The following is a 14,725-nucleotide window of genomic DNA, read 5'->3' on the forward strand; positions in this document are numbered from 1 at the left end:
AGAATCCTAACCCCTTGGGTCATATGGGGCAGGAGTGCACACATGAAATAAATTGTGTTGTTGTAAGAAAAAAGCCAGGCACGGTGGCTCATGCCTGTAATCCCAGCACTTTGGGAGGCCGAGGCGGGTGGATCACTTGAGGTCAGGAGTTCGAGATCAGCCTGGTCAACATGATGAAACCCTGTCTCTACTAAAAATACAAAAATTAGCCAGGCATGGTGGTGCGTGCCTGTAATCCCAACTAATCAGGAGGCTGAGGCAAGAGAATTGCTTGAACCCTGGCAGCGGAGTTTGCAGTGAGCCAAGATCACGCCATTGCACTCCAGCCTGGGCAATAGAGCGTGACTCTGTCTCGGAAAAAAAAAAAAAAAAAGGAGAGGCAAGTAGATATTTAGTAGGCAAACAAGTGATGCCGAGAAAGGGATTCTCCAGGTTGTTCCATAAAGTCATAAATATTGAGTATACCTCAATAAAATTCAGACCCGTAATTTTAATGAACATGTTGGGAAAGCAAAAGTTGATTTCCCTAATGAGTCTTTGCTTAGTAAGTATTCTGTAATGCCTAATACTAGGCTTATTGGTATTCAAATCAAATTGCTATTGTGACTTAAAGCTTGCTTACCACAGTGTTGCAAATAGCCAGCTTCATTGTTCAGATAAAAACAGATAAACTTTCCCAAGTTAACTACTTCCTTCCTTTTTAGACATGCATAAGATAGATGAAAACTGGGTAAAATAAACATAAATGTATACACTGCATTCAGAAGTGAATGTCAGTGGAGTTTCCTGACTCTTACCTATGCCCAAAGAGTAAAAGCGAATGAATTGCTTACCTGACTTCCTGTCTTCCTGAGTCTTCAGAGAATGAATTATAATTCCCCAGTTTGGATTACACATTTTAGTGAGCTAATTACAACACTTTTACAGTTCAGCTTCCTTAAAAATCAAATTGGAAGTTGTGATAAACCTACTGGCAATTAAGAGACAGCAAGATGGATTATCTCCAGATGCTCATGGGACTTCTTGAAGTTTGGAGTCACATCTGTTTCTGCTACACTTTGGTATTTTTTTTTGTTGTTGTTGTTGATGGAAGCTTTCTGTGGCCCTGTTGAGTTGCAGATATGCAAATGAGCTTTATCCAAGCATGCTTACTTCCTGGGATGAAAAGTTTCCAGGCAGATACACAGCAAGAAGTCATGGTACATTCATTCTCAGAGCCTGAAAAATGTATGCTAGGTCTCATAAGTAAACTTCCAATTTTGGAGAGATACAGTGGAAGCTTGTGATATTTTTCAGTGTGATTTGGATTGGAAAAGAGGTGAAACATTTTTCTACTTTGGAATGCACTGATAAGAATAAAAATAATGCCCCTAAATAAGTCCAATAAAGCCTGGAGTAGTCTTTCTTTCAGTTTCCTATTTCTTCTTCATTCAGGTTTCCTACAAAACTTTCATGTAATTCTGCATTAGGAGCACATATGTAGAAAGTTATAAAATGAAGAGACATTTTTCTTTGGCACAGATACTTTAGTGACATTAAAGATTAAAGTTTTTTTTATAACAGTTTTTTTTGGGGATTTTTTTTTTTTTTTTTTTGAGACAGAGTTTCGCTCTCGTTGCCAAGGCTGGAGTGCAATGGTGCGATCTTGGCTCACTGCGACCTCCTGCCTCCTGGGTTCAAGTGATTCTCCTGCCTCAGCCTCCTGAGTAGCTGGGATCACAGGCGTGAACCACCATGCCCGGCTAATTTTTGTATTTTTAGTAGAGACGGGGTTCCACCATGTTGGTCAGGCTAGTCTCAAACTCCTGACCTCGTGATCCACCCGCCTCGGCCTCCCAAAGTGCTGGGATTACAGGCGTGAGCCACTGCGCCCCGCCTGCATTTATAATAACGTTTATCATATAGTACATTTGGCATGCAACAACAAATAACATTTACAAAGTTACCGTTATATGTCTAGTACAGGGTTAAATGTGATGATGCAACATAGGTAAGAGTTAAAACACACAGTTTGTGCCCCTAATTCTGATTAGGCTTCTTTGAGAGAAGCATAGTGCCTGGAATGAAATAGTTTTATTCTACTGTGTGATGGTGAGCCTATGCTATGGTCTAAATGTTTGTGTCCTCGTGCCTCCCAATTCATATGTTGAAACCTAGTCTGTAATGTGGTGGTATTAAGAGGAGGACCCTTTAGGAGGGGATGAGGTCATGAGGGCTCTACCCTCATGAATAGTATTAATGCCCTTATAAAAGGGGCCCCACGGAGCTTCTTCACCCCTTCCACCACGTAAAGATGCATCAACAAGGCACCATCTATGAAGCTGAGCGAGCTCTCACTAGACACCAAATCTGCTGATACTTGATCTTGGATTTTCCAGTTTCCAGAACTGTGAAAAATAAATTTCTGTTGTTTATAAATTACCCAGTCTAAGGTATTTTGCTATAGCAACCCAAATGAACTAAGGCAGCCTATACCTTGAATAATATATTTATTTCTGGTTGTCACACTAAGAAAAGCCATCTAGAGGGTAGAACTGTGTATGTAGAATAAAAAGGACCTAAAGGGATAAGAACTGTCATGGGCATATGTGAAAGAAGGATTGTACTTGTTTTGTGTGATAGAGGAAATAACTAGGACCAAGGAGTGGAAGGGAATTATATGAAGAAAGAATTCATTGTATTTTAAGAACTTTTTTTCTTATTGCCTCTCTGTTGAGGAAAACTGAGTTTATCACACTCCTCAGTTGATGGCACACTGATTATCATTGCTGCTTGCAAGGACCACACTTATTTGATTGCTTTTATCTATTTCCATTTCTCATACCCCCAGGCAATTATTCCAATCCTTTACTGTTTGTCTACTTGTAAAATATGTTTTGTTGTTTTGTACTTGCATATTTTTAGTTTACATAAGTGGTATTTTGATATAGATGTCATTCTATTTATTTCTGTTTTCGCTCCACTTGTTTTCTAAGTTCTATTTAGTTTGTTGCATGTATATCTATTTTGTCATTTATAAATGCTACATAATCTCCATAATGTACACCTACCACACTTTACCAATTAAATTGGCTGATGACTCGATTATCTATCATTTCTTTTTTTTTTTTTTTTTTTTTTTTTTTTTTGAGACGGAGTCTCGCTCTGTTGTCACCCAGGCTGGAGTGCAGTGGCGCAATCTCGGCTCACTGCAAGCTCCGCCTCCCGGGTTCACGCCATTCTCCTGCCTGAGCTGCTCCGAGTAGCTGGGACTACAGGCGCCCGCCACCACGCCCGGCTAATTTTTTGTATTTTTAGTAGAGACGGGGTTTCACCGTGGTCTCGATCTCCTGACCTCGTGATCCGCCCGCCTCGGCCTCCCAAAGTGCTGGGATTACAAGCGTGAGCCACCGCGCCCGGCCTATCATTTCTGACTCATAACCCCAAATCCAGGGATGAGTATCCTGAGTGATCCAACTTCTTGCCACCATAAACAACGTTGCAATGAATAGCCTTACATGTCCCATTTTATACTTTTGTAAGCCTATGTATTCTGGGTCACACAGTGTATGTATACATAGCTCCATATTGCTCTATAGAATGACTTCTTCCACCAACAGTGTATGAGGGATTCTAGAGCCTAGGACTTCACAAACTTTTTCTGCAAAGAACCAGATTGTAAATATGTTAGGCTTTTCAGGCCACTCGGGATTGTCTTTGCCACTCCTCCTCTTCCTCCTCCTCCTCCTTCTTCGTCCACTTCTTCATGAATCACCCCTCAAAAATGTTAAATTCCATTCCTATCTTATGAGCTGTACAAAAATGGGCCAAGAATCTCATTAAACTCTTGCGCTATCCAGATCTAGCCCTGCATTTCTGCCAACATGTGGCAGATGATTCATTTCTCTAATTTTGACCAGTGTAGTGAATATAAAGTGAGTGCTTACTATTTTAACTTCCACTTCTCTGATTATTAATTAGCTAGATTATCTATTAAATTATTTGTTAATCTTTGGGTTTTCTCATCAGCAAACTTCCTATTGAAATAATTTACTCAGAAACTCACTATCTGTTGTGGTGGCTCATTTAATCTGTTTGTAGCTTAGGCTGTTAGAAAACTCTCGAAAAACATCAAAATTAAGTATTTCTGTTCAATAAAAGACACCATGGACAACGTTAGTGAGCAGATAACTGATTAGAAAAACAGACTTAAAGTGCCTAAAACTGGCCATGAATTAGTATCCAATATATCAGAAACCACAAAAAATCAACAGATAGTGAGTTTCTAAGCACTAAAGTGTTTCTTGAAAGGCTGAATGGTCATTTGGCATCAATGTCATATTGAAGTGTTTCAAACATTAAGTGGGTGTGTGGAAAAGACTATTATGGTCTCTTTCAACCCTGAGGTTATTTGATACGCATGAAGCAGTTTGAGAGCAACATTTGGAAATAACAGGATTTGGGTAGTAAAAGTGATATTAGTGATTCATTTAATCCAGATTTCCCATTTTCCATGGTAAGAAACAGAGGCCAGAACAGGGGATGTACTTGCTCAGATTTCCCACAGCTGGTAAGTGGCAGAGGCTGGACCAGAATTTCTCACTTCACAGTCCACTGCGCTTTTCATTACCTCAAGATAAATTCTAAATTTAATGGTTCAGCAGTAAACACTCTAGCTGGTTCCAGTGGTGGGAGGATATCACTAAGGTAGAAAACGTATGCAGAAAGGGGCATCTACAAGTTCTCCTAGGATTGACTGGTTCATGGTAAATGCTAATGCTACTTTTATGACTATACATAATCTGTGTTGTTGCCATTTATGGAAACAATTATAAAGTTATTATCCACGTTTTCCCTCACCCAAATTATTATGAAGCCTGAAGCTTTTCCAAGCACCCAAGGCACAAATTGTATTGTCTTTTTTCTCTAATGTCAGATACTAAACACTACTGTGTCTTTTCAGCTGAGCTAGGACTGTGTAACAAACTAAAACATTACAGAATCCTTAACAGCATACATTAGAGAGAGCCACTAGCTGCCAATACATGATATGTGCAAATCAGAAATTCAGTCCCCCCCACAGTGCTTCGCAACAAAGACTTTGAAGATCTGTGCACCATTATCCACTCTAGTGGAAAAACTTACGAGAGAACATGGAGTTGTTTAAAGCTGGTGCTACCCTAGGTAAAATCAGCTTATTTTAGACCCACCCTGGCATTGCTAAAAAAAATAGTTTCTCTAAACAAGTTTTTCTTTTCTACCATAAGTCTCAGACTTTTAGTGTTTTACACCTTGTTAGATCACAAAATAAGATTGTGGGATCCTTTCCCTGAGGCTGTATCAACAATACCAAGGCCGGGCGCGGTGGCTCGCGCTTGTAATCCCAGCACTTTGGGAGGCCGAGGCGGGCGGACCAAGAGGTCAGGAGATCGAGACCACGGTGAAACCCCGTCTCTACTAAAAAATACAAAAAATTAGCCGGGCGTGGTGGCGGGCGCCTGTAGTCCCAGCTACTCGGAGCGGCTGAGGCAGGAGAATGGCGTGAACCCGGGAGGCGGAACTTGCAGTGAGCCGAGATTGCACCACTGCACTCCAGCCTGGGCGACAGAGCAAGACTCCGTCTCAAAAAACAAAACAAAACAAAACAAAACACAAAACAATACTAAACAACTCTTACACTGTACTTATACTTATATATGAATTTCTACCATTAGAGATTTTTGTATTGGTGGAGGGTGAGGGACAAGGGGTCAACAGGCAGGGAAAATGTCTTTGCAGTATCATAGGACAGCCATACTTTGAGTGCGCTTTATAGGTACATGTAAATGACAGGAGTTTGGTTAAGATACTCCTGGTTTTGTTTTTGTTTTTCCCCTCAATAGGAATAATCCTTGAACTAGCTCGTTTCCTTTTCTGAGCAGCACAGGGGGAGAATTCACCGTTTTCTCCCAGGCCTTTTCCAAACTTGACAGCTAAGTGGAAGAGTACAAAGGCCACTTTCACAACCTTTGCTCAGCTGCAATTCTTCTCTCTTGCCTACCCCCTTCCACAATGTGTCTAATTGTCCTGTACAAGAGTGTCTATTTGATGTATCTTGAGTACTCTGACTGTCCTGACAAGTATTGGCAAAGTTCAAAGTGACTGGGAGCAATTCTTTATACCACACTTTTCCTCATTTTTCAGTGTTGTCTACTTTTGAAGTGGACTAGCTGCTATGCTGAAGCTATTTCTATTTCCTTTCTCTGGGAATACTCAATACTGTTCTTGGATTGAATAGTTTTCCCACCCGCCCCTTCCCCTAGCACTACACCTGCTTCCGTTATACTCTTTCTTTTTGCTGTGTAGCTTAAATATACAATTTAAACACCCTGCTTATTTTTACACAAGTCAAAACATATTCCCTGCTTGAATCAAGAAGAAATGAAAAAGGAAAGGAAGAAGAAGGAAGTCTGTCTTCACTGGACCTTCCTTGGGCAACAAATGGCCTATGTGAGAGTTCTAGCTAGAATGAAATGAAGTTCAATGATTGAATAATGCTAACTCAGTTCCTTTTCCATTCTAAAACCTGAAAGAGTAGATGGGGAACCAGCAGTCCCCCCTGTAGTATGGTGAAGCACACTCCCTTTTCTATGTACAAGCAAATGAGCCCTTCAGAGTGTCTCAAATCACTCCCACTGCTGCTCATGATTGGACTAAAGTACCTAAGTCTACTCTCCTTGAGGAAAGAGGATACCAACTTGCCACTGTCCCCATACTCTCTTTTAGGTTTCCAACTCCCTACTCTAGCTCATTACAAGTATGGGTGAAGCCTAGATAAATATGGATATGATGAATAGGGATATAGTAAACAAGTGCTTCAAGAAATGCAGAATAGGGTACCAAAACATAATAGAATTGCCTGCTGGTACTATAATGAATTGAGGTAATATATTAATTAAGCGAGTAATAAAATCTTAATTGTACCAAACATGACTCCTGCAGGTTATCATTCAGGGTTCTTTCCCTCTATGTCCTTAAGAGAAAATTAGGGATGAGAGACGAGAAGATGACACATTTTTTAAGATTCGGTGTGTGGGATGTCTAGACATCCTGAATAAAATACAGGCAACCCCTGTCATCTGTGATGAGATATTAAATTTGTATAATAAACTGTCAAAAGTATGATCTCTCCCAATCACCCCTAGTAAGAATGCTATTGTTTTCATAATTCATGATTTTCATTTTTTTTTTTTTTGAGATGAAGTTTTGCTCTTGTTGCCCAGGCTGGAATGCAATGGCACAATCTTGGCTCATCGCAACCTCCACCTCCCAGGTTTAAGCAATTCTCACGCCTCAGCCTCCTGAGTAGCTGGGATTACAGGCATGCGCCACTGTGCCTGGCAAAATTTTGTATTTTTAGTAGAGACGGGGTTTCTTCATGTTGGTCAGGCTGGTCTCAAACTCCCAACCTCAGGTGATCCACCCGCCTCGACCTCCCAAAATACTAGGATCACTGGTGTGAGCCACTGTGCTCGGCTGATAATTCATGATTTTCTTATCAGTTTCCAACACAGGCAAAAATCTTGTGTTTCACTACTGGACTTCTGACCATGAGAACTACTGAGTACCTGGCTGCCCATATTGACATTGTTTTGCACATGCATTCATGAGTATGAGAGTAGGTCATTCCATGTCAAAAAGCTAAGTGTATCAGGTGCAGTATTAATTGACTATCAGGTATATTGACCCAACTCTCATTATTAGGAGTCTTTCATCACCTATGGGCCTTTTTCTCCTCCCAAAACATATGTATTTTTGGTTGTGAGGACAGTAAAGAGGTAAATGGTATGAAGAGTCATTGTTGTTTCTTCTCATGAAAACATTAAATAGAATCATGAACTATCAGGAAAAGTTCATCAAACCTTGCTCTACTGCCTTTCTCTATGAAGATAATGCAACCCCTAGAAGAGGACTTGTCAGTGGTGAAAACTGGACTTGCCAAGTATCCACTGGAAATTTCATGCTAAAGAGCATAAACATGATGATTTTCTTTCCTTTTATGAAATTCAAATAAAGCCTTAAAAATGTATTCTCTCTCTTTCTAGTTCAGTGAGCTAATACTCTGCTTGAGATTCCTTAAGTCAAAGGCTGACATTTCCTCTGACCACAGACCCGGCTTCAGTGTGCAGATATTATCCTGCAATTCAGCACACATTGCTATCTGCTCATCGTGGAGGAAAAGCGAATTGCAGATATTTTACTCTGCCAAATCATTATGTGCTTAGGATATTCAAGGTTAGAAAAAGCTAAGTGACATGTACTTTTAGATACTTGGCATTGTAATTACAATGTAGTGCAAATCAACAAGTATTTATTGGGTGCTTATGTGTCTAGCATTGTGATCATGGCTTTTCTTTACACAACACTTGACATAGCCAGATGGATACAAGAGATTTTCCGGGCAGAATTTCTTCTGAAATGTTCCCTCCACTGGCCCATTACGTTACTATTGGAGCCTTTTTTTTGGATCTAAAAAAAATGTTGGTTTTCAGATTGAGGGAAACCAAGATACCCTGGATATGGCAATTAGAGCAAGCATTGTAGTTGTCATTGGCAGGAAACAAGAGTCAGAATTGGAATTGAGATGAATATCAGGAGTGAGAGAAAGTTGTAGTTTGAGAGAGAAGATGTACATTAAATGAGAAGGGAGAGAAGGTGGAGGTCATCTCTGACTAACCTTCTCTGCTTCTTAGTTTTGCTAATAATCTGTCTTTCATGTGGAACAGGGAAGCTCTACATACATAAATTAGTATGATGTTGTGTTAAGGAGTGTAAACTTCCAAAAAGAAGCAGAGCCAGTTATGTCCAAGTTGAAGCAAAAAAGTACATTTCACTATTAAAGACTTGTTTGATTATCCAAGCCACTGCTTTTTTTCTTTTAAAATGGATAATGTTGAAAAGTTCAGAATCTAGTAAATTCTTGAGATGTCACTTTGGGTAACATGTGCCAAATAATTCAGAGGTACAATTAACCAAATAGCTATATCACAATGATTGAATGTTCTCAACTAGTTTGTCCCTTTTGCTTCTCTCTCCTTCTGGCAAGTCTTTTATAAGTTGGAGCACTGAAATTGCATGCAGATTTTAAAGACACTGATGTATAATTCAATAGCAACTCATATTGTTTTTAAACATCAAGATTTCACTATTGATTTTCTTCAGAGAGATTTCATTTCCACATTTGTCATTCATAGACAAGACACAAGGCGACCTCTTTTGAGGTGATTTTCATGAGCAAATGATAGAAAATATGAAGGAAAAATATTATTTCTTGTGTTTTATTTGTAATACCCTATGTATCTGCCTGCACTCTAACAGATGAGGACACAAGAAAGGAAGTTTGATGAGAAAGATGTAAAATATCGAGATGATTTTTCATCATAATATGTAGTCAGAATCTTGGGAATTGGGAGGAAAGGTAGAGAAGGCCAGCAAGACAGCATGTTCCTGAGTATTAAGGTGGGCTCAGAGTGAACCAGGTATTCAAGTATTTTATAATACCATGCCACCACCTTCTCGGATGATGTTATACGGATAGTGAGAGATTCATTTCTATTTCTGAGTTGGAAAGTAGACCAGCAATCCTGTAGTATAACGTTTCATTTCAAATCATTCAAAGTAGCTTGAAATTATACACTGGCTGATTTTAAAAGGTGGGTTAGAATCATAACTTTCTTATTTGTTTTAAAGAAAACTATGTCATCTGCTTGCATAATGATTTTTCGCTTAATGTTTTATTCAGTCTTTCTATATAATTGAGCCTAATTGTTCTCTAATACTGAAAGGACTCAGCTTTATATGCAGCCATCTCTATTTTTGATATTCCTATGAAGGTGCTTTTGAATAATAATGAATACGCCTTTTAGATTTGTTGTAAGTGTTTCATATTCCAGGACTGCTATTTATACTTATTTGTATTCTTGGTTTATAACATGTAGTACTCAGGAGAATAAACCCTTGGGAACGCTATGCAATAAGGATTCTAAGAGACATTTATGTCCTATTTATTTTTATAGTTTCTGTAAGAAAGTGCTTATTGGGCAGAAACAACCAGGATAGCTTACAAATATGAATGCCTGGAAAGATCCCCAGGGTCTTCATTATTTACGTTGTTTGATAAGCACATTCTAATTGTTTTTTTTTTTTTTTTTTTTTTTTTGAGACGGAGTCTCGCTGTGCCACCCAGGCTGGAGTGCAGTGGCACGATCTCAGTTCACTGCAAGCTCTGCCTCCCGGGTTCACGCCATTCTCCTGCCTCAGCCTCTCCGAGTAGCTGGGACTACAGGCACCCGCCACCACGCCCGGCTAATTTTTTTTTTGTATTTTTAGTAGAGATGGGGTTTCACCGTGGTCTCGATCTCCTGACCTCGTGATCCGCGCACCTCGGCCTCCCAAAGTGCTGGGATTACAAGCGTGAGCCACCGCGCCCGGCCCTAATTGTTGATAGGTTAAGGCCAGTGTTCTCAGACTGATGTTCTCAAGGTTTTGTTTCCTCTACCTTAAGAGTTAAAACATTCAAGAGAATTATTAACATGTATTGAGCAATTACTACACCAGAGATACAAAGGATGGGTAATTAGAGAGCAAGAAGAAGTATTTGAATTTGGAATAAACAGTACAAATAAGAGAGACAGAGTGCAGGATATGTTGTACATCAGTGTTTGCTTGAAATGGAGGAAGACTTTCCTGCAGGATGAAAAATGGAGAATGGCTAGAAAGGTTAGAGTTAGATTGTAAAAAAAAGCCTGAATGTTAAACTAAGCAATTTGTTTTACCTTATAGGCAGTGGGGAGACATGGAGTACCATCAGTAATTCACTTATTTTCAGAGTAGAAGCATTTCAGCATTCTATTATCTATTACTTAATATAGAATGCAGACATTTATTTGGAAATACAATAGTCATTTAACTCTTAGCATGACAACTCATGTGATATACAGTATTACATTTTCCCTATATGAAATACTATATGAAGAATAAAATCGATTTATATTTCAACTCTCTTTTTACTTGGAGATGGTGGTGAATGTTGTTGATCTTCATCTTTAGGCAGTGATACTGATCATTATCATTACCTTTATCAAATTCCAACAAAGTGCAAAGTGTAAAACATACAACTTGGCAAGGGAGTCCTTCTCGTGGTTGAATAATTGGAGATATTTCAAGGTGAATTATCAAACTACTAACCTCTTTGGATTTTTCTTTTGGTCAGAATCAGTAAAGGGACTGGTATTTGGGTAAGATTTGAACTCTGTGAGGTCAGAAACTATGACACACTTACTCTACTACTGACAATATACAGCACATAATTATATGCCTGGCACATATTTAAGAGACCAAAAGGAACTTCTTGAGTGAATGAGTGAATGAATGATGTTCTGGACTTCTGTGATTTTTCCTAATGTGATTTCACCCCCCTTTCACTTCAGTCACCTATTGGCACTTGTACATTGTTATCACTAAAATTTATCCACTCTTAAGACATGGTAATTAATGCAACACATGATCATGAATGGATCTCAGACAAGAAGGAGCCATTAGGAGGAAAGTCTTAGCTAGGTGTGGTGGCACACAACTGTAGTCCCAGGTACTGGGGATGCTGAGGTGGGAGGATTGCTTGAGCCCAGAAAGTCGAGGCTGCAGTGAGCCATGATGGTGATATTCGAATAAGATCTTTAGATAATAGAATTATATCAATGTTAATTTTGTGACATTGATCATTGTTCTTTGATTATGTAAGATGTTAACAGAATTTTTGCAGAATCTGGATAAAGGTTACACAATAATTATTTTATAATTTTTGCAATACTTGTGAAAGGCTGAAATTATTTCAAATAAAAATTTTAAAAATTGGAGGAAAAAATTTTTTAAACTTTTTCACCCTCAAGATTAGATTATCATTACATTGTAATACTCATTTCATCCCCCCTGAGTTTCACTCCTACATATACCCTCATCATAATATTTTTTTGTTAGTCTGTTTTTTAAATGTATCATTCATATATAATGATTGCACATATTTACGGGTACAATGTGATGTTTCAATTCATATATAAATATATAATTATCAAATCATGGCAATTGCCATTTACATTACTGTAAACATTGACAGTTTATTTGTAGTGATAATATTCAAATTATTCTCTTCTACCTCTTTTGAAATATATATTGTTATTTGCTGTAGTCACCCTACCGTGTAACAGAACACCAGAATTTATTCTTCCTCTTCTTGAGGTTCAGAAAACAATATCCCAAAATGAAAGCATCAGTGGCAGCCTCAGAAACAAAAGTTTTTCTCTGACCTTCTCCTGCCCCCCTAGGTTCCAGTCTCCTCCCCACCCTAAAACCCTGGAAGTAGGCACAGAAACTACAATCTCTCTTCTTCAAGGTGAGTCATAGAAACCAGATCCCCTTTTCTCCAAAGCTAGACATAAAATCTAAAAATATTCTATGTAAAAACTGGTTATAAAGAAATGATCTGACCTATCTTGTTTGACTGTAGGTCATAAGACCCCCATTTCAGAGAGGGCCCTGCCCCACACCTACAAGGAAGGAACACAGGCTCAGAGAGACCAAGAAAAGTCTAGACAGACAGGCCTTGCTGGGTTTTCCTGCTCAGTCTATTAGCATTAGATCATACCCTTTACTTCAATCATACTTCTAGACCATTGTCCATACTTCGTTAACCTCAGCTTGATAAAAGTTAATCATTTCCCTTGTATCTTTGAGGTCATCATTCTGAAGCCTCCTATGTATACATGTTAAATAATTTGTATGCCTTTTCACCTATTAAGCAATCTGCCTCATGTCAGTGATTTTTTTTCAGCAAATCTTGGCCTCTACACTTTCTTTCTTTTTCTTCCTTTTTTTTTTTTTTTGGGATGGAGTTTTGCTCTTGTTGCCCAGGCTGGAGTACAATGGCACCATCGTGGCTCACTGCAACCTCCACCTCCCGGGTTCAAGCGATTCTCCTGCCTCAGCCTCCCGAGTAGCTGGTATTACAGGAATGTGCCACCACGCCTGGCTAATTTTGTATTTTTAGTAGAGAAGGGGTTTCTCCATGTTGGTCAGGCTGGTCTCTAACTCCCGATCTCTAGTGATCCACCTGCCCGGCCTCCCAAAGTGCTGGGATTACAGGTGTGTGTCACTGCACCTGGCCGGCCTCTACACTTTTTAACTGTAACTTTGTACATGTCCCTGCTCCCATCCCCAGATTCTGCTAATCGTTATTATACTATTTCTATAAAATCAACTTTTTAAACTTCTGCATGAGTGAGATCATGTGGTGTTTGTCTTTCTGTGTCTGGCTTATTCTAGTTAGCATAATGTACTCCAGGTTCATCTGTGTTGTTGCAAGTAACAGGATTTCATTCTGGTTTTTTGTTTGTTTGTTTGTTTGTTTGTTTTTGAGATGGAGCCTCACTCTGTCACCCAGGCTGGAGTGTAATGGCGTGATCTCGGCTCACAGCAACCTCTACCTCCCAGGTTCAAGCAATTCTCCTGTCTCAGCCTCCGAAGTAGCTAGGATTACAGGCATCCACCACCATACCCGGCTAATTTTTTGTATTTTTAGTAGAAACAAGGTTTCACCATGTTGGCCAGGCTGGTTTTGAACTCCTGACCTCAAGTGATCCACCCACCTCGGTCTCCCAAAGTGCTAGGATTACAGGTGTCAGCCACTGTGCCCGGCCTATTTCAGTCTGTTTTATGGCTGAATAATATTCCATTGCATATATGTACATTTTCTTTATCCATTCATTTGGCGATAGTCATTTGGGTTGACTCCATATCTTGTGCATTGTGAATAGTGTTACAATAATTATGGGAGTGCAGATATCTGTTTGATATACAGATTTAATTTCCCTTGGATATATACCCAGTAATGAATGGGATTGCTGGATCATACAGTAATTATATTTTTAATTTTTTGAGGAACCCCCATACTGTTTTTCACAGTGGCTGTACTAATTTACATTTTGACAAACAGTGTTGGTTTTCTTTTGTCCCTATCCTCCCAATACTTGTTATCTTTCACTTTTTCTGATAATAGTCATTTTGACTGGGGTAAAATGAAATCCAATTTGCATTTCTGTGATGATTAGTGGTGTTGAACATTTTTTCATATATCTGTTGGCCATTTGTATGTCTTCTTTTGATGTCAGCATTGGCAGTCAGGAAGTTGGCCACATGAAGATCCAGCTCTTTGTAGACATTGTGCCTAACACAGCTGAGAACTTTGGGCAGTTCTGCACTGGAGAATTCAGAAAAGATCGGGTTCCAATAGGATACAAAGGGAGCACTTTTCACAGGGTCATAAAGGATTTCATGATTCAGGGTGGAGATTTTGTTAATGGAGATGTTACTGGAGTCACCAGCATTTACCAGGGACCATTTGCAGGTGAAAATTTTAAAATCAGATACCCAGCTCCAGTCCTGCTTTCCATGGTGAACAGCAGTCCCAGTACAAATGGCTGTCAGTTCTTTATCACCTGCTGTAAGTGCAATGGTCTGGATGGCAAGCATGTAGTGTTTGGAAAAATCATTGATGGACTTCTACTGATGAGAAAGATTGAAAATATTCCCACAGGCACCAATAATATGGCCAAGGTACATATGGTGATCTAACGGTGTGGGGAGATGTAGTTCAGACCAAGACTGAATCAGACCTTCACTTCCCCTTGGCAGTGTTCTTGAGTAAGATAATCTG

The 14,725-nt window shown here is 39.3% G+C and overlaps 1 protein-coding gene across 1 annotated transcript; it reads left to right on the top strand.

Moving 5' to 3' along the window:
- The first annotated feature begins 14,205 nt into the window (after window positions 1-14,205).
- On the top strand, window positions 14,206-14,643 carry LOC116811375 (peptidyl-prolyl cis-trans isomerase H-like). Its single transcript, XM_032756418.1, has one exon. It carries the CDS (start codon window positions 14,206-14,208, stop codon window positions 14,641-14,643), a length of 438 nt encoding a protein of 145 aa, XP_032612309.1.
- Window positions 14,644-14,725: the final 82 nt, after the last annotated feature.

The sequence above is a fragment of the Hylobates moloch genome, unplaced genomic scaffold, assembly GCF_009828535.3.
Source record: "Hylobates moloch isolate HMO894 unplaced genomic scaffold, HMol_V3 SCAFFOLD_7, whole genome shotgun sequence".
Taxonomy (NCBI): domain Eukaryota; kingdom Metazoa; phylum Chordata; class Mammalia; order Primates; family Hylobatidae; genus Hylobates; species Hylobates moloch.